General features: G+C 31.2%; 1 protein-coding gene and 1 long non-coding RNA gene across 2 annotated transcripts in view; one reads left to right on the top strand and one right to left on the bottom strand.

The window, feature by feature from the left end:
* The first annotated feature begins 2315 nt into the window (after window positions 1-2315).
* The window catches only part of LOC139490757 (tryptophan 5-hydroxylase 1-like), a 30005-nt gene continuing 8638 nt past the window's right edge, over window positions 2316-23682 (top strand). Inside the window, exons 1-9 of the mRNA XM_071277732.1 lie at window positions 2316-2731; window positions 6055-6171; window positions 8005-8209; window positions 8638-8744; window positions 10473-10540; window positions 12219-12269; window positions 12896-12994; window positions 13839-13885; window positions 14081-14216. Coding sequence (XP_071133833.1) covers window positions 2429-2731; window positions 6055-6171; window positions 8005-8209; window positions 8638-8744; window positions 10473-10540; window positions 12219-12269; window positions 12896-12994; window positions 13839-13885; window positions 14081-14216 — 1133 coding nt within the window. The 5' untranslated portion in view covers window positions 2316-2428. The remainder of the gene's footprint in view (window positions 2732-6054; window positions 6172-8004; window positions 8210-8637; window positions 8745-10472; window positions 10541-12218; window positions 12270-12895; window positions 12995-13838; window positions 13886-14080; window positions 14217-23682) is intronic.
* LOC139490755 (uncharacterized) lies at window positions 15992-23635 on the bottom strand. Its single transcript, XR_011656392.1, has 4 exons — window positions 23486-23635; window positions 18751-18882; window positions 16979-17049; window positions 15992-16132 (listed from the first exon to the last, which is right to left on the bottom strand). It is a non-coding gene; the product is annotated as an uncharacterized lncRNA (long non-coding RNA).

Consider the following 23682-nt stretch of genomic DNA (forward strand, 5'->3'; position numbering starts at 1 on the left):
GGACCCCGACTTGAAATATGTGTTCAACAATTCATACAAGAAATCTAACGGCCTAAATCATAACAAAAGCAATTATTAAAAAATACAAATATGAGACATGAACCAACGACAACCACTGAACTTCTGGCTCTTGATATGGGGACAGGCCAATAAAGAATTTGGTGAGTGACAACATTTTTCTGGGCGCTCAACCTTCCACTAACTTAAGACAGTGGTTTAACAGAACATCATAAAACAAACCTTAAAAATCAGTTGCAATTGGCTCAACTCAAAAATGATATGTGGCACACAAACAACTAAGATAAAAATAATAGACACAAAGCACCGAAATAAGATTACTCGCAGTTACTGAAAGTGAGTTCAAAGTCATTTACAACTACAATATATTAGATAAACTATGTTCTCCCAGAACGCTACTTAAACGTATAAAAATTAAATAAATGCATGCAACGTAAAGACAAAGTTTACCACTTTTTCATAATTTGAAATAAGAAACTATAAAAGACAAAGGCTCAAAAGGTTGAGTCAGCTATTCATTTTATCACCCCTTTTTGATGATACAGCTCCTACAAAACATTTCATTTTTTTTTCATTGTACAGATTTCAGGCGCATTACATATGCGTGCATTTGGGTTCAATTATTTTTATATTTGTGCGCAGCTTTTGATTACATTTTCGAGCATCTATATTTATAGATAACACAGATAAAAGGAAGATGATCAATAATAAATGATGATTGAAACGTGTGACTGTACTTTTAAAACACTACTAACAAATAAATGTATTTTCAATGCAATAAACTAATTTAATTATTAGATCATAAATTTTTCCCAATACAAATATTTAAAAAAAAATACGTAACTAACCGTTACTGTATTTAAGAATTGAATGATTCTTTTTGTAACTTCATTGGGGTGTAAAAGCGTTGACCGAAGTACATTTTGTATGAAGCGCGGAAAAATGTGCGCAAGGTCAATGCTTTTTCTAATGTAATTATTATAATGATTCTTTTAACAGTATCTCATTATTCCTAATAGACTACACAATCATACGTAACGGTCTTTTTTTATTTAACCTTTAATATGCTATTTTACAAATAATGTTAATGTACATTAAGTTTTATCTAAGTTGTTTGTTTCAAGACTTTTTAATAAGATATTTAATCTATTGTCTACAATATTTTTTGTTTGTTACAATTATTATTTCTGTTGGTTTATGTTGTCACACAGTGCTATAATTGTTCCTGTTTCCAATACTTTTAATTTCGCTCCTGTTCTTGGTTGTTGTCCTTTCAAAATGTTTAATTTAATTGAACCAATCAAAGCTAATAATATACCAATAATTTGAATATCTTGTACCTGATTTGAATAGAATTATAATTTCGTCTTAATGTGAAATAGTTCTTCACGTCATCTTTTTTAACTGCTTAAGGTGGTACCCAACACTTTCACTAAAATTAATTTGGCTTGTTTAATTTTCATAAAATTTTGACACAGTATTTACTTTGACCCTTTAACAAAAATATAAAAAATTCAAAAAATTTGAACCAACTGTTTAATCAGAAAAATTACACTGGTTATATAGCAGTTTGACAAACACTTAATTTGATCATTGAGATGCTTAATATTCCCTTAACAACACAACGCCATTAAAACGTTCTGCTGATTTTACAGAGTTATCTCCCTGTAGTGTTAGGTACCACCTTAACATTAAATATGGAATTACGTTTTTTTTTAGTTTTTTTTTTTTTTTTTTTACAATAGTGTGCACATGAGTTTAATCGGGTTTTAAAAGACTGTGACATGCGACTAGAGTTGTTTCACACAAAGTGTTGGGAGAGATCAATCCGCTAATTATACAATAAAAAAAGTGTAATAATTTTTAATAATTTATCGTGCTCATGTTATTACCTGAAAGTAGAAACGATTTAATAATGACTAAATCACGTTAACAATATTATACGGTTTACATTTTTTTATAAAGAGTTGATGTCTGTGACAAACAAAACAGAAAATATCTATTTTTCATTTACACGTTTCTTTGTATAATAAATACGTGTGTAATAAACGAAAGAAGCATGGCAGATGATAGTACAACTATACGTAAATACTTATACAATAATGTGGGTTTGACATAATACTCAAAAATCTTCCTACACAAGTAAAACGGTAATTAATTCGTCGTTTCACAATGTATTGAACCACTCTACATATAAATAGAAACATTCAACTGTAACTAAATAGATGCCTATTTGAGGAGACGCTGGCCAATTCTATATCTAATTCAAAATTTGACTTGCAAATCAAACTATTCCGAAAAGACTAAGCTCCTCAATTTGGAAACCAGACGGACTGTCTTACATTTTAACTGCTCGAAATAATTTCATGAATTAACGTTGAAATCTCAAAAACTAAAACTGGGTAATTGTATGGAAGCTTATAAGGCCGCATTGAAAAATTCAGCATTTTGCGGCCCAGAAGTGATGCAAAACGGAATAGAGAAAAGGGAAGTTGGAAAAATAGAACATGTTGGTAAAAATGATCAGTTTGTGAAAGTCGACCATGTTGTGAAGCAAGAACATGTAAAAGTTGATCAATTTGTGAAGCCCGAAAATGTGAAAGCTGACGAAGTTGTTAAACGAAATCAATTTGCAAAAGTGGAAAATTTCAGGAGGAAAAGGCGATGTAAAAGTATATCTGCACAATCTATTAATGAAATATCCGATCTTGAGGTAAGTTGATTTTCTGTAATATTATTTTTCATAATTTTGATAAACTTGAAAGTTTAAATAAAATGATAATTGATCATAATTGTCAAACAATTTAAACAGTGTCACCTGAAGTAAAATAAATACTTCGCTCAACTAAAAACCTTTTAAAAAATGACGGAAAACGGAAATGCTCTTGTCTTTTTACAGTCCAAAGTACAAAAGACATGTGTATTGAGCGCTTGATTTTAACTCATTATAGCGAGAGAAAATTTATTTTGTGTACTTATTTGAACCTGCTGTAACAGCACTGTCCCAGAATATTATAGGTAGAGCGCATAAAAACATGTTTAACTCCACCACATTCTTTTATATGTGTCTGATGTTAGGAGACTGTAATGCAGTGGTTGCCATATTTACTTTTTGTTTGTTGTTTTAGCAGAAATTAGGCTGTTGATGTTTTCTTGTATTATCTTTCATTTTCTCATGCATGTGCCCTTTTATATCTTACTTTGAGTTGTCCCCATTGTTGAAGGTCATACAGGTACATAAACACATTTGGTGACTTTGGATTGTAGTTTCAACGAGAATTTTAGCACATTTTTTTTTTGGTTAGTATAATGATAAATTTAGTTTTGTCAGAACAGCACCTTACTATTTCATATTCAGTAAAATAAAACAAACATTGTGTACCTGACAACTGTGCACATTAAAACCAATGGTCGTATTGGTTTCTGTCTTTTCTTTCATTTTCATATCAAATATAAACTAGCGTGAAGCTAGCCGTCGATTTTTTTAGTTCTAAAATATTTATCGAAAAAGTCAATGATTTTTCTTGGCTTTTCCATTCTTTGTACATCCGACAAAGAACTACGTCACATATTGCACTTTTTGGTCTTGATTATATCATCAACAGTTATTTCCATGTTGAAACCAGCATAAAGAAATACTAAATGTTTAGTTGAAGTAACATGTATATGTGTATAACAAGTATTATTCAACTTTGTAAGCTTTCGTGTTCATTCATTATTTTTGATAAAACTCAAACTTGTTAAATAATACATCCATCGTCTTCTCATTGTTGAAGGTCGTACAGTATCATGTGGTTGCTTACATCCCCTTATTTCTTCATTTGAACAGTGGTGGATAGTTCTCTCATTCGCAATCATACCACATCTCTTTATTTTCATTACATTTATTTTTTGTAGGAGTTTTGAGGAATAACCAAAAGTCCATTTTGCCCAACATTTTATTAAAAAAATCAAAATCTTTTGATTGACCGAATGTTTGATTTATGAAAAATTAAAATTTACGTTGTATTTTCTCTTTTCCAATGTTTAGAGGGTGGTTCTAGTCATTTTGTCGTCAAAAGTTGACAGAATAAGTCAAAAGTGGAACACTTTATCATGCAATTACCAGTTGACCTTCTACCAAAATGCACTTTTTTTGTTAAAAAAAACAGCCCGATTGTCGATGGTGTCGTTGTATATTTCAAAACAACAGTCATGTTGCTTTAAATTGTTACAGTACATGGTTGTAGAATAGAATTAACCATTAACAACGAAAATTTTGTAAATTCGAATTGGTGTAAAACATTTGATAATGCAAGTAATTTTGTATATGAATTTTAATTGTATATCTATTTTTGAAAGCTAATTCGATCAATGTTATATTTTAAAAAAAAAAGCAATGATGGCGTTTATATAAATGTAGCCATTAACACGTCTATTGTAAAGTGGTCATTTACTATTATTACGTTGAATTAGCAAAAGCAACACAGCTGTATTGTAGAACATGGTGTGCACATGACAGGGAATTAAAAGCTATTATGTGTATCAGTCAATTCCTTATAATGAATTAATAACTCTTTTGACTGCATTCTCTCTGGTTGATTTATAATCAAAATGAAAGAATATGAAATGAGGCAATGAGATCGAATATAGTTAATACAACACTGACAGAGTTATGACAAGTTTCTTCAACTGAAACACGACAAGCTAAAAAACATTCTGCGTATAGATGTAAGTAGAAGATTGTATAACTTAAACGCAGCCAAAAGAAAACCTTAGACAAATATGAACAAAAAAACACAGTTGAAGGTGCTCATATTAATCTTTTAGTGTATCAAGAATTTGATGTGATGACGAAGGATATATTTTAAAACGTACTATATATATTTTTTTTTAAACTCCTATTTTTTTTATATCTAATGTGATCCAGGTAAACATTGGAATTTTCAGTTTTTCATTTTACGAATCCAACAAACGCCATTAAAATGCAATAAATACACATAACCTTGGCATTACTTTTACCAGGTCTGCTCGATTTCAAAAGATTTAAAAGTCAAATTTATATCTTTAACAGAATCGAATAAAATTGAGAATGGAAACATATATGTACTGTAAAATTTAAATATTAGAATGTGTCGAAAAAAATCCACATGTTCTGATCTAGTTGAAATTGCGTTTGATATTTTTGTGCCTGTTAAAGTTCTTTCAACAAGATATTATAAAATTAGAAACATATTTGGATGCTATATCGACATATTTCATAATCAACGATTTTTTTCATCTGCGTCTGCAAAAAGAATGCTCACAAATCCACCTATTTATATGCAAATGAAATGGCGCCATAATTCAGATAGCATCAAAGATTGTCTGTAAATTAGGAGATTTGTAATTATTGATTTGGGTCACCTAAGGTCGACAATGGTATTCAAATTGCAATACATAATATTATACACAAAACTGAATTTTACATTAGGCTTGAAAACTCCCACACGCAAAGATATTTATGTTTAAAAGTTTCCCTTAAACGAATCACCATCATTTGATGCCTTTTTCAATGTCTTTGGGTCATTTAAATCTTTCTAATAGTATTTTTACATACATAATACTTAATTTTACAAACAGATACAACTAACTCGTATCTGTATTGGTAAAATATTCCAAGGTGACCAATCATCTTACATTTTATTAGACTACCATTCCTATCTATTCTACGTCTTTGGTTTCGTTTAACCATCCAACTTCTGTAACTTTTGGAATCTAACATTGCCGATCTTTTCATTGTTTTGTTTTTTGCTGTTAACAAATACCATATTGTGCTAGAATGCTATTTGTCAACGATTGTATTAGTATACAATGTACTTAAGGTTTCCGTTCCTGCATAGATGTAGGCCTGTTCTCTGGATTTAATCTGTATTATGTATGTTCGACACGATTAACAGCTTGTAAACTGTGCAATTCACGACTCATTTATCCAACTCGATTGTTACTTAACATCCCTATTAACATCTTCTTGTGTTTCTTGTACTCTCAACTTCTTTATTTATCATTCTATAAAAGCATTTGGATGATATTGATGGCATCTACAGCCCATCAGGATTAGGCAAAACAACATCGATAGTATTCAGTCTTAAAGATCAAGTGGGATGTCTGGCGAACGCACTCAAGATTTTTCAGGTATTTATCTATGTTCACTTTTGATTTTATTTTTTTTTTGATTCACTTAAATTTTAGTAGTTCTAAATTAAAAATTATGCTTTTATATGCTTTAACACTGATGTCAGACACCTTACATAATATGGCATTCTGTAAAAGGCCAAGTCAATTATTTAACAAGACATGACGAACTAGACAATGTCAGCTAGTTCAATAATTTTGCAAAAGAGGATAAACTGTCGATTCCGTTTACCTTATGATTTTGGTATTGTAGAAATTCATGCGTTTTGTAGACTGTAACCGTTCTTCAATAGACAACTTTCGATGTCGATGCATTTCCGTCAAAAACTCTGGTTTTAGTGAACATCATTCGTGCGTTTAGTGGTATCGTCACTTCCGTTCAAATGTTGAGCGAGTGGTTGGCAAATAATAATACTATATTGCACGATTTATTCGACAAATTAAATTCTCATAATTGGCAATCAAGCACTGCTGTCATTAGGGAATTGTGATTAAGTACTTACAAAACATATATTATTTCTAGTTTATCCTGCATAATGACGATCACTAGGACGCTTGATGAACGTTAATAGTGCAGGGATACAGGAGATCTCCTCTATCTGGTAAATGACGTCACTAATATAGGCGCTCCTAATTGACGAGTTTTTACCGGTGACGGATGAACTCGAAAGTAGTCTATTATTTACACTAAATCCGTTGGATGTGTACTGATTGTTACATTAGTCTGAGAGAACACGATTTATGTATTAGTTTTGATTGGCTCTGAGCCTGCTTTCAGTAACTTCGACTACTGTTATATCGGTTCTTTGTGTCTCCTTTTTTTTATGTTAGTTGGTTTTTTTTATGCTTCGTACCCATCTATGGTCATCTATTGAGGAAAGCCATTTGCTGTTTTTACATATTTTTTCTTATATAATGTTACACGTTTTTCCCTGTCTAGGTGGGAGGTTTACGAACCTGTTTAACCCCGACACATTCTGTATGTGTTCGACCCAATCATGGAGTTTGTAAATGTAATAGCGTTGTCATTTTATTTTCGACAAATTAGTTTTCATGTCACTTTAAAATCTTCTGCCTCTCTTATAGAGGATTCGGTGTTGCGTAGTGCATGTTTTCTCACGTTTGATACTACGTAATTGTCATAGAAACTGTACGTTATATCATCTACTAGTACAAGGTGTAAATTGGATCATTCGTGTTGATAACAATATGTATTTTTAAAGGTTATAAAGTGGACGAAAAACGCGATCTCACCAACACTTATAAAATTAAATTTGAATTAATTTTCTCAATGAGCTACATTTTTGCTTTGGTTCCTATATGTCTTAAATTGGTTGTGTTCAGTTATCTTCCTCGATATAGTTGTCATAAAAATATCTGTATAAATATTCTAAAATCAGAATGATTTATTTTTAAATTTTATTACATAAAAAAATCCCTTCCCATCTAGAAAAGAGTGCTTAAATGGAACACATATGACCTTACAGATATTTGGCTAATACACAATTATGCAAATTTCTCAAGGCCGATTAATGTACTTTGCCTCTGAAATGCCACCTGCTTTGTTTGTTGTCATGATGATGTGTAGGTCGTTATGTATAAAGGTCATATATACAACCGTCTTTCTTATTTTTTACAAACTGTGACGTCTTTATAATATTTCTTTGAATGATGATACAATTATACCACTGTTTGTCGACTTTGTCTTAATTGTGGATTAAAAACTGTAAGTTAAATTCTTTTCATTTTATTATTGACAGAAGTTTATTACTAGTATATTGTATCTGTCGTTTTTGTCTCAATAGTGATGAATCCTCAATTAAAATGTTTTAGGAACACCACATCAATGTTGTTCGTATAGAATCCAGGAGGTCAAGGCGTAGTGATTCTATGTATGATATTTATATGGATATAGAGACGGATAACATCCGACTGGAAGAATTAATCAAGCGACTCAAGAAAGAGGTCAACAGTATATCATACAACGATCTTCCTATACCGCCATCACCGGCTACCGCTTCACGTATTACTTATTTAGGTAGGTAGCAAATGAAGTATCTTCACTGTAGGCATTTTCTCTATTCTTTATACACAATCCTGAAATTTACAAATTTTCGACTAGCTTTTGGTATTAAGATGCTTATTCGGAATAATGAAAGGCGTTTTTCCAAGCTCCAAAATGTAACATCCAATCAGATTGATAAAAAAAAATCTGTCACAGTCACATTGCTTATTCAAAGTGGTACACTTCTGTTATCAAACATGAGTAATGGTGCCACCGAAGCAAGTAAAAACCACTTCCGGAGCAAATGTGTTCACGTTTTATTGCTAGGCCTGTTTCTCAATAGTTGTTCTCATTGATTGTTGTTTAATATTTGTTTGTGTTTATATCTTACTTTTAACTTTTGTTTTATCATCTTTGGGTTCTGACTGTTTGTTAAATGATTGTCTCCCTTTTATTTTCAGACGATGAACTACAGAATATACCGTGGTTTCCTAGAAAGGTATCTGACCTAGATAAGTCTGCGAATAGAGTATTGATGTATGGATCAGAGCTTGATGCTGATCATCCGGTATGTTTTTTTTTTACTTTATCATTTACAAGACTCCCGAGACCAAAATGTAGTTTGCGAACCACAGTATAGTTACTTTTTTTAACTCTTCATAAAAATATAAGTAGTCTGACAAACCTTAAGTGGGCTTTTCGACGACTTGTCTTATAACAATCCGATAGACATATGTCAATCTTGAATATAAGTATGAATATACGAATATTTTATTCCGATTAAAATAATTTGGCGAAGCAATTGGAATAGTATTTAGATAATATTATTCTAATACATGCGTAAATATAAATACGTTTATTTTGCCAAAGAAGACCGTGTGTAATTGTGTGAAAGTTTGACATAATTGAAATTTACCTGTATGCACGACTTATTTCGGTTGATGAGTATATCTATATCGCTTTTAATATAATGCATTTTTTTATTCCAACATTTCGGTCATCATTTCTAAAAAAAACAAAAAGTATTAAATTTAGTGGTGCTCACGAAATATACCATTGAATATTAAAGATCCATTCATTTCTCGGTGTTGTGTGCCATCTGCCCGATTCAGTGGGCAAATGATGACAGTGAAGAAAAAAATACATTTTAGATATGAGGGTAGTAATGCTAAATAATGCTCAAGACAGGGTAGTTTAACTATATAACGCTGCAGAACTCATTTTCAAATATTCTATAATAAATTCTTTTATTTGAATTTTAAAAAAAACCTTAAAAATAAACTCATAGATACTAGGATTAAAATTTTATATTTACACCAAACGTGCGTCTACAAAAGACTCATCAGTGAAGCTCAAATCAAAAAATGTTAAAAAGGCCAAATAAAGTACGAAGTTGAAGAGCATTGAAGACCAAAAATTCTTAAAAGTTTAGCCAAATACAGCAAAGGTAATCTATTCCTGAGGTGGAAAAGCCTTAAGTTTTTCAAAAATTCAAAGTTTTGTCAACATTGATCAATTGATAATTATGAGCATATCAATGATAACTCAACTCAACACAGAAGTGCTGACTACTGGGCTGGTGATACCCTCAGGGAATTAAAAGTCCACCAGCAGTGGGTTGGCATCGACCCAGTGATTGTAAATAAACTTATCATAGATACAAGGATTGAAATTTTATATTAACGCCACACAGTATTGATAAGATTCTTAAGATTGCCAACACAAACAACGATTCTACGTAAAAATGAAATTATATCGTAAAGAAAGACCAATATTTTGAGACAAAAAACTGACATTCGTCAGCCTCAGTTTAATTTACAAAGAGATGAAGTTATTCATATATATATATGGTAATTTTGCGCTTTACGATACTTCAGAGTACAACGTAAATCTTGCCAATCTTTGTATTTCACACAAAATAAATTTGTGTTAATAGTAAAAGTAGCTTTTAACCTAAGAATGTACCAATGTGTTATAAAGTCCTCATGTCATGTAGTTATCACATTTTCATGAATAAATATTTAAAAACGGCGACACAATAAATATACAAATTACCACGTTGAAAGGGGTGAAAAGTTCAGATATTTCAAATCCATCTGGCATACTTTTGTTATTTTTTTTATTTCTTTCCTTATCAATATCACTGACTTTATGTATGTATTTCTTTAATTGTCATTTATTTATTTCTGTCCATTCGTATTGTTAGATATGGCTTATGGTAAAGGTAAATACTTGTTTTTATATATCTTGTCTCTGTTGTATATATATATATTGAAACGAAGTTTTAACTTTTCAGGGATTCAAAGACAAGGTTTATAGATTAAGAAGAAAAATATTTGCAGACATTGCTTTCAAGTACAAATAGTAAGTTTAAGTACTAAACAGAGATTGAGTTATGCTTTTGGTGCTATTTCTATGATAGTCTTTTGACTTGCAAGAAAAACACCGATTCCATCAGTGTGACCACCTGCTCGTTGTAAGGAATAGACTTCTTCCATATAGAGTAACCTATCTGGTGATCAACAGGATGTCAGCTTAAGTACAAAAATGTATACGAGTTGACTTTCTTGACCGAACTAGCTTGTTTTAAAGTCAAAGAAATATGGTATCAAAGAAAAAAAACATACTCAACACAATCTATTTAAAATATAGAACTCGGATTTCGTTATACTCCATTCAAAATCCGAGTTCTACATTTTAAATAGATTAACTCTGCACAAAAGTCTAAAAATCTGTGTCTAATTTATTTGCGAATTAATTTTTTTAATTTAAATTAGGATTTAAAACAAACTATCCTTGAAATATGAAATTTTGCTTTTTGATAACGTCTTCGGTCTTTGTAGATTCACATTTATTCAGATCGTTTTAGATACAATTTTTTTCATTTCCCTAGCATTTGATTCTAAATGATCAAGATTACGGTTGTCCACTAGTATTAGATTGTTTTACTTTTCCAAGAGAGCTCGTCAAAACGTTGTTGATAGACGTATGATTTTTTTTTACACAATAGAAGATTCAACATGTGAGCCTTATCAAACCATTATAGTTTTACTGCTTTTGTGTGATTAAAATGCATTGTATTATCTGGATGCAAAAAGGCTCCTTGCTTAAACCTTCTAGAACCACCTATTCTTTTATCTTTATGGAATGAAATCAAGCTGTAGATATTTATGTGACAATCAGGACGTAAAATTGGCCTTGGAGGAGTAATTTTATTTTCCACTTCGATTACCTTTTAAGGTAAAAACAAATTGACGTGCCATGATTCATTAACGTCATATCGGGAGGGATAACTATAAAATATGTATACAATTTTCTAACGTGAAATCAAAGAAATTATTTCGACATATAGAACTTCGGTAGTGCCATAAAAGGATAATTTGTTGTGATTGTATCCTAACTCATGAATAGTTATTGCTGATCAGTTAATGTCGTAGACCTTTTGTTTTATCTCGGTATCATTCTTGGCAAATCCGTCGAAATATTACTGGTATTATCTTATTTGTGAGAAAGGTCGATGCTGATTTGGCGATTGTCGCCTAATTGTGATGAATGCATTGTATAACATATGTTTGAGTGTTAAAACCACCAGTTTTAGCGTTGGTATAAGTAACAAATGGAAAAATTAAGCTTTACCAATAAATAATGGTAATATCACTTTGATACTTTTCATGGTTTGTAATGGCAGAAGAAATTATTATTTTTCCCATGACAAATGTTTTTGATTTTTACCAAACAGTCAAAACGGCAATGTATTTATAATATTTAAACGTTGATTTTTGATAAATTGATAGGAAAACAGCAGTTTTTAAGAGTACATACAGTAAACTTCAAGTAATCTAGAAAGTTTTAAAGCCAATTTTCAGCTAATAAATAAATTTTGTTGACTTATGTAATTTCCCTTAACATACATAGCGTTTATTGAGAATGAGTGACATGCGAAATTACTGTTCGGTACTAAATACATTATAATAACAAAGAGGTAGTTCGTATATTTCTTTCATATTACAATGAAATAATAACTTTCCTTATCGTTCTACAGTGGAGAACCTATACCTAGAATTGACTATACTGAAGAAGAGATTAAAACATGGTTAGTACAAATACTATAAAAAGTTAAGTAACATTTAAGCAAAATAATATTGGAGTTAAACAGATCTTAACAAAGTGTTCACCGATATGATATATGTCGAATCATTGCTGAAACTTAAATATGTCGTATACAACTTATACACCTCAAAATCGTATTAGCATTAACTTTTAAAAATTACCGATCTTTACTAAACGGTACCATATTTCTGAAAAAATCTTCATTTCATCAATAAATGTACTCAGTGGTGCTATAGAGGTAAAAGTTTACAAACGTTGAAAGCTGAAATAAAATAAAAAATACAAAACATAACGGCAAAATCCAGACAAGGAATTGAGCTACCCATGAGGGAGATTCGTTCAATAATTTAAAATTATTTTCAAAACCTTTTAACTGCATCTTTCAATCAAACTATTATACTCGTATTTCCATTCCAATGCCGAAGTGGTTAACGGGAAACAAAATTACTTTTATAACATGAACTAGTTATTCATGCATGGTAACATATATAAAGAAAAAGTATCAGACTACTTTGATGTGCACAGCGTGTTTATTAATTAACGCTATTCATTGCATGCTCTATTTTTAAATAATATTTTTTACTTAACATGGTAACGGTAATATTGTAGGGGAACTGTTTTCACGGAGCTGATGAAGCTGTATCCTTCACACGCATGTCGAGAATATTTAAGAAATATCCCTCAGCTAACAGAATTTTGTGGATATAGGTATGTTATAAAAGAAAAACTTTTTTAATTAATGAGTCACAATTTTGGTGGTAACCAAAAGGTTAATTGTAAAAATTGCCTTGTTGGCAACTTGGATTATTCAATTACTATTGACATCATACAACACTTTCACCTTTATTAAATTTAACGACAAAAAAAGATTATCCCGTCTTTCATATTGTGACCTTTCCATTTCTATGTCACATTAACATTTCAGTAGCCGCCTGCATATGGAGTATAGGTCTCCATGTTGATACAATATTCGAGATCTTGCATTTCCTGTATTGATTTCCTTTATAGATAGTTGCTGCTTACAATGAAGCTAACTGAAGGGTTACTAGTGGTAACATTGAAGTCATTCATTCAAATGTTTTGCAGGCGCAATCATGAATTGATTGAACGTTACAATTGTCGTACCATTTCTCCAATTTTATTTTAGATATAGCATCAAGCTTGTAGCTACCATGTGAAACACGTGAACAAATCAGTGTACCTTTCTGGTGTACCTAAGATCACTTGGTTGGTTTCGTCTTGCTCAGTATTTAGTTTTTGGTGTTGTTTTTTGACACTATTTATTTGTCTTTTTATCTTTATTGTGTTTTTCTTTGATCTTTCGTTTTCTCTTTTGTCTTGTGAGTTTGATTTTCAATTTGACATCGTCAATCTCTCTTTGTAAGTGTGGAATCGACATTACCTTTTGTGACGTCAAAGTTTACGGGAGCGTCTGTGATATCCATGTAGTAAGCGGACAGTTGGCGGAAAGTTGTAGTGTTATATGGCTATGACAATTTAAAGTTTATATATATACGTATTATGATTAATCTTATAAAACTATTTCTTACAGGAAAGATAATGTGCCACAACTGGAGGATGTGTCGGAATTTTTAAAAGGTATGTTCATTTTTTTTCTCAATCTAACGTGTAGTTCATACCTAAAGTTCCAAGTCCAATAGGTAAATTGAAAAAAAGAAACTTTGTAAATAAATGAATAACATCAGTTACACTCTTTAGCTTATTAGAAGTTGAAATGTTCAGATTCTCGAATATTATAGTGTTAGCTTTATACTGATTAATTACTACTTTCAGAGAAAACAGGATTTCAGCTTCGCCCAGTTGCTGGGTACCTAACATCACGTGATTTCCTTGCTGGTTTGGCTTTCCGAGTGTTTCATTGTACACAGTATATAAGACATAGTTCTGATCCCTTATATACACCAGAACCGTATGTATTTTATTTGTAACTTTACGATATACAATATGATTTTCGTGCTTCATGAGACGTGTTTTCTGTTCTTTTGACGGGTTGTTGTCTCTTTGACACATTCTCCATTTTTATTCTTAATTTTATTTCTTAAAAGTCTGCATTAGGTGTGACTAAATTCTGAAAAAACTTCAAATGTTTGAAAACTCCAAACCAAATGTGTCGTAACATAACCAAATGCAGTTTTTTTTTCATCTTTTGGAGCTTATAGCTGACAATTTCCAAATCAGAAACACAGGCTATAACCCTTCATTTAATATCTAATGTTTTAAATTCACAAGTCATTCCATCTTTCAACATCTAATTTTCGATATAATTGCATTTGATGGTTGTTTTAATTGTATATAAAAATGTGCTATTATGGTATAATTGTAAACGAGACTTTGTTATTTATTTTCGTAAACAGCGAAGTCTCAAAACGTATTGAAAAGACAGAACATGATAAGCACTACTATAATCGTGAACTAAATTTATTATCATAATTTTAATAATGACTCAGTATACACAGGGAAAAGTGCCACGCATGTTTTACACATGTTTTACATATGTAAAACATATGTTTGGTAACGCATGGGAAACGTCTTTTTCCTACCACGCATGTAAAACGCATGTTTTAAACATGCGTTATTCATGCGTTTTACGCATGAAAAATACATGTTATGTAAAACGCATGTTTTAAACATGCATTATTCATGCGTTTTACGCATGAAAAATACATGTTATGTAAAACACATGTTCAAAACATGCGTTATTCGTGCGTTTTACACATGAAAAATATATGTGATGTAAAACGCATGTTTCAAAATCATGCGTTAAACATGTGTTGTAAGAAACATGTGTATAATATGCGTTTTAAATGATGCGTATAGCATGTGTGTAACAAACATGCGTATAATGCATATTTCAAACAAATTATAAGATATTATTCCAAATCATCCATAAAACCTTTGTCAAGTTTACTAGTTCACATTCCATATGTTCCACACAACCAAGACGACTTATGTTTACTTTTGAAGGCTGTTCCCTGGATTGCTTTAATCAGTTTAATTTGGACTCTGTTGGATAGTTGTCCAATTGGCAATCATACATCTCTTCATGTTATTTTGACCACAAATCTCCTTTTGACATGTTTGACAAGCAACATCAGAATCATATATTGCAGACCAGACTTCACTTATTATCAGTCTTTAAAATTTTCCTGTTTGAATACACCAATGAACAAAAGAAATATCTGTAACATGATTTTCATGTTTCTAAAACCTTGATCAGGTACATTTTACACTAAGATGATTGAAAAGACCATGATATGAAATATTTCATGGAATATAAACCGACAATCTTTTGTCTCTGTAGTTTCATTGGCAGTAATACCACAACTCTTTTAAAAAGAGGTCAAAATTGTCTTAAATGGATTTTGTGGAATGTTGTACATGTATTTGACAATTTTTGTTAAAATGTTACTTACACATTTGTTGACTTATGCATGTAATATGAAAAGGAAAACCCCAAAAGTGTATAAGATGTTTCCTCTAGCATCAATTTAAATACAATTTTGAAGTTGTGTCCCTTGCCCGTTTGATAATAACCAATGTCTTGAGAAATCTGAGATTGTATTATTTTTTTAAACATGTTAAATGAAAAATTCAATAAATCCACTTTAAAGAATTTCATTCATATTTTTTTTCTCTGTTGTCAATTTGTTGCAGAACATAAATTTTTCAAAAAACTTCCAAAAATTTGATTTCACTCTACTTTTATTTTATACAGCAATCTCAAAACGTTACACAACTTTTCATGTTTTTTTGTTGTTGACATAATAACAATATCAATAGAATGTTCTATCTTCTAAATGTCACTCTTCTTGAAGTTGTCTTCATCTGGAAAAAAAAATTACATTCATACATTTAAAAACTTAATTTGATTTATTCCCATATACTGCAAGTTGTTAGTTTTAAAAATAATGACATATCCTCAGTGACTTTTAAACATGCTTTTCTGTCTCATTTTGGTCTCTTGTGGAGAGTTGTCTAATTGGCAATAATACCACATCTACTTTTTTATGTTTGTCTCCTTTTGATATAACAACATATTTGAATAAAACTGGAAAGTATTTTATAAATATAAATATTGATTTTGTTATCAGTAAATTAAAACCAAACTAAACATTATTGTTATACACATATGACCAGTTTTACAAACTGTTGATACCTATATTTTGGCATTGTACAAGATCATGTCCTTATCCTATGATTAATGGCAGTCTATTCTCTAAATCAATTAGATGTTTACTGATTGATATCTAAGTCTTAGACACATGATTTTTGGTTTTACATTTGGCATGAGTTTTGCTAATTTTTAAATTCTTCTTCAATGGTCTCTGGTGGAGAGTAATGACTCATTGGCAATCATACCACATCTACATATTTTTATATTAAACTTTAATATATGTAGCTAAAAATTGGAAGCAATTAATATTTGTAATAAAAACAATCTTGCAATACAAAATGTAACCACAACTGATCTTTTTACTTACAAAATCGAGCAGTTTTTAAAGCGTTAAAACCATAAGAATTAAGTTGAAACTTTTTATTCATTTATTTATAGGTAACCAATGAAACTTTAACAACTGCAATGTGTTTGGAAGAGCAAGGATTAAAACATTTAATTTTTTTAAATCTCTCTCCAAATATTACATAAATATAAATATATATTTATACACATACCTACTTTTTTTGCCTACAGAAGTCCTTTCTATGAAAATATCCTTTGGTTTTGCTTGGCTTTCCAGAAACTCCTGTAACATAAATGAAATAAAATTATGTTTTGAATAAATTCTTTATTAGATGTCATTTTGTACTGATTATGAACATGGTAAAGGTACAAATAGTTTCAATTCACTCTCAATGACAGTGCAGGGCCAAAATTAAAAATATGTTTGTTTCCCCTCCCCCACCCGGGTCAAAAATAAGCCCCCGGGTCTAAAAATTATTTTCCACAAAAAAATCGAAATTATTTTTTTCCTGAAAATAATTTGTTTCCATTTTTGGAAAGTGCTTGAAAGCAGAAGGATTGATAATCTAAATAAATACACTCAAATTGAGCACAAACAACTGATAAGTGGCCTGGACTGGACAAGTCAAACCATTAATGTGACCATGCTATGACAATCGCATCCAGTTAAAAAAAAAAAAAAAAAAAAAAGAACCTGCCTTCCTGGTCTGTTTACAAAGGGTAGACCCGGGGGAGGGGAAACAGACATTCTTTTAAATGTGGCCCTGAGGGTTACAGTTAATTTCCTAATGCATGTAGAGCAAAACTTTGGTTAGCTTGCTTGCTTTGTTTGTATATTGTACAATCATATTAGGATAACACCCAATTGAATTCAAATATAATATATATACAGGTTTAACTATGTCTATATATATATATATTGTTTAAAGATGTCAATCTTATTCACAAAGCTTGTATAAACAATTATACAAACAAAGCAAGCAAGCCAACCAAAGTTTTACTTTGCAAGCATAAGGAAATCAGCTGTAATACATGCCGGATCATCATGTTCCATCCTTTTAGACATCTCTAAATAAAACACTAGATTCACTATAAATATTTGGTTAATCAAAATGTCAGATTTGTCCATTTTCATAATTTTGTTTTTTTATCTCCATGGGACACAGATGATGCCCCCTCTTGCATAGGAATACTGTTATAATAAGGGAAATAACTCTAGAACAGTAAAAGTGACCTACCCAAATTTGTACTTGATCTGCATTTAGTGGATATTATCAAGGTGTGTAAGTTTCATAATATTTGATTAAACAATTTTACCCCATGTCAGATTTGCTCTAAATGCTTTGATTTCAGATATATACATTTTTTGTAAGTCAAAATCTATATTTTACCCCAATGTTCAATTTTCCATACAAGGGGGTTAAATTGCCATAGCTGTATTTTGACCTGATGGTCAATTTTCCATGAGGTTCAAAAAACCATATAGGGGCCATCTTGCAATTGTATGTGTTTCTTTTTTTGTTTGTTGTGTATTTACTAATGTTGATTCATTGTCATTGATATATACCATGTATAGTATACCCCTTATAAGTTATCAGTTGTTTCTCTATTGCAATATATCTTTTTTAATAAATTCTGCTTACTATTTGTAACAGCAGTGAATCCCAAACTCTGTCTCACCAACAAGTCTCAGACAAAAAGCAATTCAGACAGAAAGAACTTTCAAGATGTTTTAGTTGAATGTATAGTAGAAAAGTTCAAATTTCAGTTTGGCAAAGACTGTAACAGCAAAGTTACCTTAATATATAGTAATAAAGTTTCAGCATAAATAATGTATTGAAAGCAAGTTGTCTTACAAAGTTAAGTACATATATTCAATACAGTAAGTCTGACAAAGAGCAAAAAACAACGGACAATGACGGAAGGCCACGAATTGTTTTCAACACAGCAAAAAAATCTTGCACCATACAAAAAATATACTTACCATTGCTGAATTGTACTTGAAACATTTACTAGGCGTCTTCCCTTGCCATTTTCTTCACCATTTGTGGAATTTTTTAAACATCCATGTACATGTACCTTCCTGACATAGGGTAGGTCAAATTTGATAACTAGCCTATAGGATAAAAAGAAATCCATTTCATAAAAATTTTACAGAAACTATTTTTATATTACTTTACAATTACAGACACAGTCAGTGTTCATGTGAAAGCCAAAATGAAGATGATAGATATAAGAAGATGTGGTATGAGTGCCAATGAGACAACTCTTCATCCAAGTCACAATTTATAAAACATGTAAAAGTAAACCATTAAAGGTCAAAGTACAGTCTTCAACATAGAGCTTTGGCTCACAATGCACAGCAAGCTATAAAGGGCCCAAAAAATTACTACTAGAGTAAAACCATCCAATGAGAATTGAGAGAATGAGAACATCAAAACATAGAAAGACACACTATAAAATATTAATTGAAATGGCTGCATTCGTGTTCATCCTCAATCTTTATATATGTTATGTGTTATCATCAAATACAACTTACTCTTCAATATTTTTAAGAATGGACACTAATGCGGCCACTTTCATTTAAGACAAAAAAACGTCTAAAATTTAACTAAAATTCTAAAATTGTGAAGATTTCAGTAATTTAGCATGACTTAATGATGCTAGTACCCGATATATGTGTGTTGTATTGTTGAAAACAGCCCACATTTATGTAGCAGTAGCAATCTACTTTCCGATGAATAACTAGAAGTTTACATTTAAACAATTTTGTAAAACTGCTATATTTTGGGGCCGAAAAAGGGGTCTTACTGGACCTAATCCTTTGCATGAGGCAATTGCAAACTAAAGTTAACACAAGGAAACAAAAATTGAATCATCATCCAATGTAATACTGAAAGATGGACCAACAGTCCCTTAAATTTTTAATGCCTACATAAGGCAGTCTGCATAATGTCTCAGTGGCAAATATTTCAGATATCAGTATAAACAATTCATGTCAATCAAATAATAAAACTAAGAAGTGTATATTATACTGAACTCACTATATTGGTTGATGGAATATGCTATATTTTGAACAGTTGTATTAATATTTTATATACATTTTTGTATTAAAACAAACCATAGTATAATGATAACCAGATGCTCCGCAGGGCGCAGCTTTATAAGACCACAGAGGTTGAACCCTGAACGTTTGGGCAAGTATGGACACAACATTCAAACTGGATCCAGCTCTAAATTTGGATTGTGATTGAATAGTTGACACAGCATAGGTTTCTGACACAGAATGAATGTGGTCTAATGAACTTAAAATTTTTGTTTTGCCTTTGAGCAATTCACTATGCTGTCGAATATAAATCCTCTCAAAAAAATGTTTGAAGAAATTTTCTTTTTATTTATGAAATCTGAAATGAGAAAAATTGACCCCCCCCCCCCCCATTTTTTTTTCACATCCCCCTTTCCCTTATTCCAAAACTGATCTCAATTCAAATTTCTAATGGAGGTTGCAACAATAACTACTCATTTAAATACATCATAAAATATTAAAATGTAAAAAAAGTGCTTGTTATCACTGAATGGTAAAGATTGTTTTAATTTATCAGTTGGTAGTTAAAGTGAATATACATTGTATATTGTATAAAACAATGATTTAAGTTGATTCAACTACTATTCTGGACAGAGAAAGATAACTCCAATTGAAAATGTCTTGCTATTGCGCAATTAGATATTTCTTGCTATTGCGCAATACTGTGCAATTGAAAATACTTGCTATTGCACAATACTGTGCAATTGAAGATTTCTTGCTATTGCGCAATACTGTGCAATTGAAAATTTCTTGCTATTGCACAATACTGTGCATTTTAAGATTTCTTGCTATTGCTGAATACTGTGCAATTGAAAATTTCTTGCTATTGCACAATACTTAATTAATATAATAATTTTGGATCCTGATTTGGACCAACTTGAAAACTGGGCCCATAATAAAAAATCTAAGTACATGTTATATTTAGAATCAGCATATCAAAGAAGCCAAAGAATTTAATTTTTGTTAAAATCAAACTTTAATAGTTTAATTTTGAACCCTTTGGACTTTAATGTAGACCAATTTAAAAACGGGACCAAAGGTTAAGAATCTACATACACAGTTAGATTCGGCATATCAAAGAACCCAAATTATTCAACTTTTGATGAAATCAAACAAAGTTTAAATTTGGACCCTTTGGGCCCCTTATTCCTAAACTGTAGGGACAAAAACTCCCAAAATCAATCCCAACCTTCCTTTTATGGTCATAAACCTTGTGTTTAAATTTCATAGATTTCTATTTGCTTATACTAAAGTTATGGTGCGAAAACCAAGAAAAATGCTTTTTTAGGCCCCTTTTTGGCCCCTACTTCCTAAATTGTTGGAACCAAAACTCCCAAAATCAATCCCAACCTTCCTTTTGTAGTCATAAACCTTGTGTCAAAATTTCATAGATTTCTATTTACTTAAACTAAAGTTATAGTGCGAAAACCAAGAAAATGCTTATTTGGGCCCTTTTTGGCCCCTAATTCCTAAAATTTTGGGACCAAAACTCCCAAAATCAATCCAAACCTACCTTTTGTGGTCATAAACCTTGTGTTAAAATTTCATAGATTTCCATTCACTTTTACTAAAGTTAGAGTGCGAAAAACTAAAATATTCAGACGACGACGACGTCAACGTGATACACCAATAATATAAGACCAAAATTTTTTTTAATTTTTGCGGTTGTTTAAAAAGTGATTCTATCAAGTGCTACAATATTATATATTGCAGTGAGGTTAAAATCCCTGTCATTTATTCATCATCCACACAGTTACTTATCCGAGAAATTTTTTTTTCTATCATACCGGTATACATGTATATGTTATGATATTTTTCTAAGACCGGTCACCATCCACCAGAACTTGCAGTCGTCCTATAAAAATACAACTTCCTATCGTGATGCTTCTTAAAATTTGATGGGTAATCTTTAGATCAGTTTTATGTAATGGGACAATAAATCCTTTAGCCCATATTTCAGGAAATTTTCCTGTTGTTAATACATTGTTAAATATCTTTACAAAACATTTAAGCAGATAAGATTGGCTGCGCTTGAGCATCTCATTTATTTAAGAATTGAATGCTCTTTTTTGTAAATTTATTGGGGTGTAAAAGCGTTGACCGAAGTACATTTTGTATGAAAGCGCGGAAGCGCTTCATACTAAAAATGTGCGCACGGTCAACGCTTTTACAACCCTATAAAGTTACAAAAAAAGCATTCAATACTTATAATTACATTTTTACCTATAGGATCATGAAAACACGCCTTTTATCAAGTTTTTATTTCATTTACCTGTGCACTTTATTGTGGGGCCTCGTGTCATCATGAATGAAAAGTTGCATTGTGTAATGCAATTGATTAAGGAATATCACGAGATTGCTAGTTAGCCAATCAGAATAACGTATTATAATGAAACATACATCTAATGTAATTATTATGGAGTCAAAGCTGCTTAATTTATTGTTTTTTAGTGGTTCACAGGGGCTTGTTTAGTAGGCCAGACGAGCTTTTACTGTCACAAGCGATTTAATAAAAAAAATGACAAAATGTCATTGAATTTCTTGAATTCCAAATTTTTTAAAAGTTTAAAGAAGAAATTTTTAACTGCACAATATTGCGCAATAGATTTGTAAGATCTTGACATTTGCTTAGTGTCAGAAACTCATATTACATGTATGTCAAAAATTTGATCAGAATCCAAATTCAGAGCTGTATCAAGCTTGAATGTTGTGTCAATACTCATGATACTAGCCCCAACTATTCATGGTTCACCCTCAGCGGGTCGTAGAAAGCTGCTCCCTGCAGAGCACCTGGTTCTGTAATTTTATAATCCAATTCTCTGAAAATTTTAATTTGATGACATTCTTAAATAAGATGCCCATGATTTATGAATGTGTTCTTACCAGTCACCCCAGATTGAGAAACCAGACCAGGATATTCATTTTATGCCAGGTCACTTGTTTTCACAGTCCTCTAGTCAGGTGTAATGTATTATTACTACTTAGTACAAAATGTATTACTTATAGTTTCGTAACTCTTTCTCCCGAGACCGCCACCTGCCATGTTATTATTCTTGTCAAGACTTTGATCTTGCCAGACTTCCAAACCCTATTGGACTCTTTGTCCCTAGCTAGGAACTATAAGTATGATGTCACTCATTGGGTTCAGGTGTTAGTTACAATAACATTAACAAGTAGACTAGCTAGCGGCAGCCCCACTGTATATTTATGGTATTGTATATAACTTATATTCAACCATATATATATGTCTTTTAAATAAACATCTTATTGTTTACGTGCTTTGATAGTTTATCTCAGAACTTGGGAAGACAACAGGAATATTACGAAGCCAGTGTTAACTTCACTCCGGTTTCACTCGCTACCAAAAAATGCATAGTTATCAGGTTCTACTTTACTGTCTTAACTTAAGTTCGTGCATGTCTTTATAATTTACTCAAACTGGATAAATCACAGAAGATTGATTCGAGTGAAGCTCTACTGTGATATTCAAGTTTGGTATATGTTTACCCCGTTATTGATAGGATTTCAAACTCCTGAGGCTGTGCCTGTGGATAAATAAATCAGTTTTGGAAATGGCATATAAAAATCCTTCGTGAAATGTTAATTGAATAAAATATTAAAGTTGAATTCTTACCCATCTTGTCTTTAGTGTCCTAGATTGAAGATATCCTACATTGTCCTAGCTGCATTTCATATCTTCCATAAAATTTGCGTTTTGCTTCACGAATCATGATGTCAATATCAGTGTCGTCTGTCTGAACGCTCGTTTCCGGGTGAACCGTACGGGCTAATATTAAACCAAAGGCGAAGCATTAAAAATTCCATTTAAAC

The sequence above is a fragment of the Mytilus edulis genome, chromosome 10 (assembly GCF_963676685.1).
Source record: "Mytilus edulis chromosome 10, xbMytEdul2.2, whole genome shotgun sequence".
NCBI classification, from domain to species: Eukaryota; Metazoa; Mollusca; class Bivalvia; order Mytilida; family Mytilidae; genus Mytilus; species Mytilus edulis.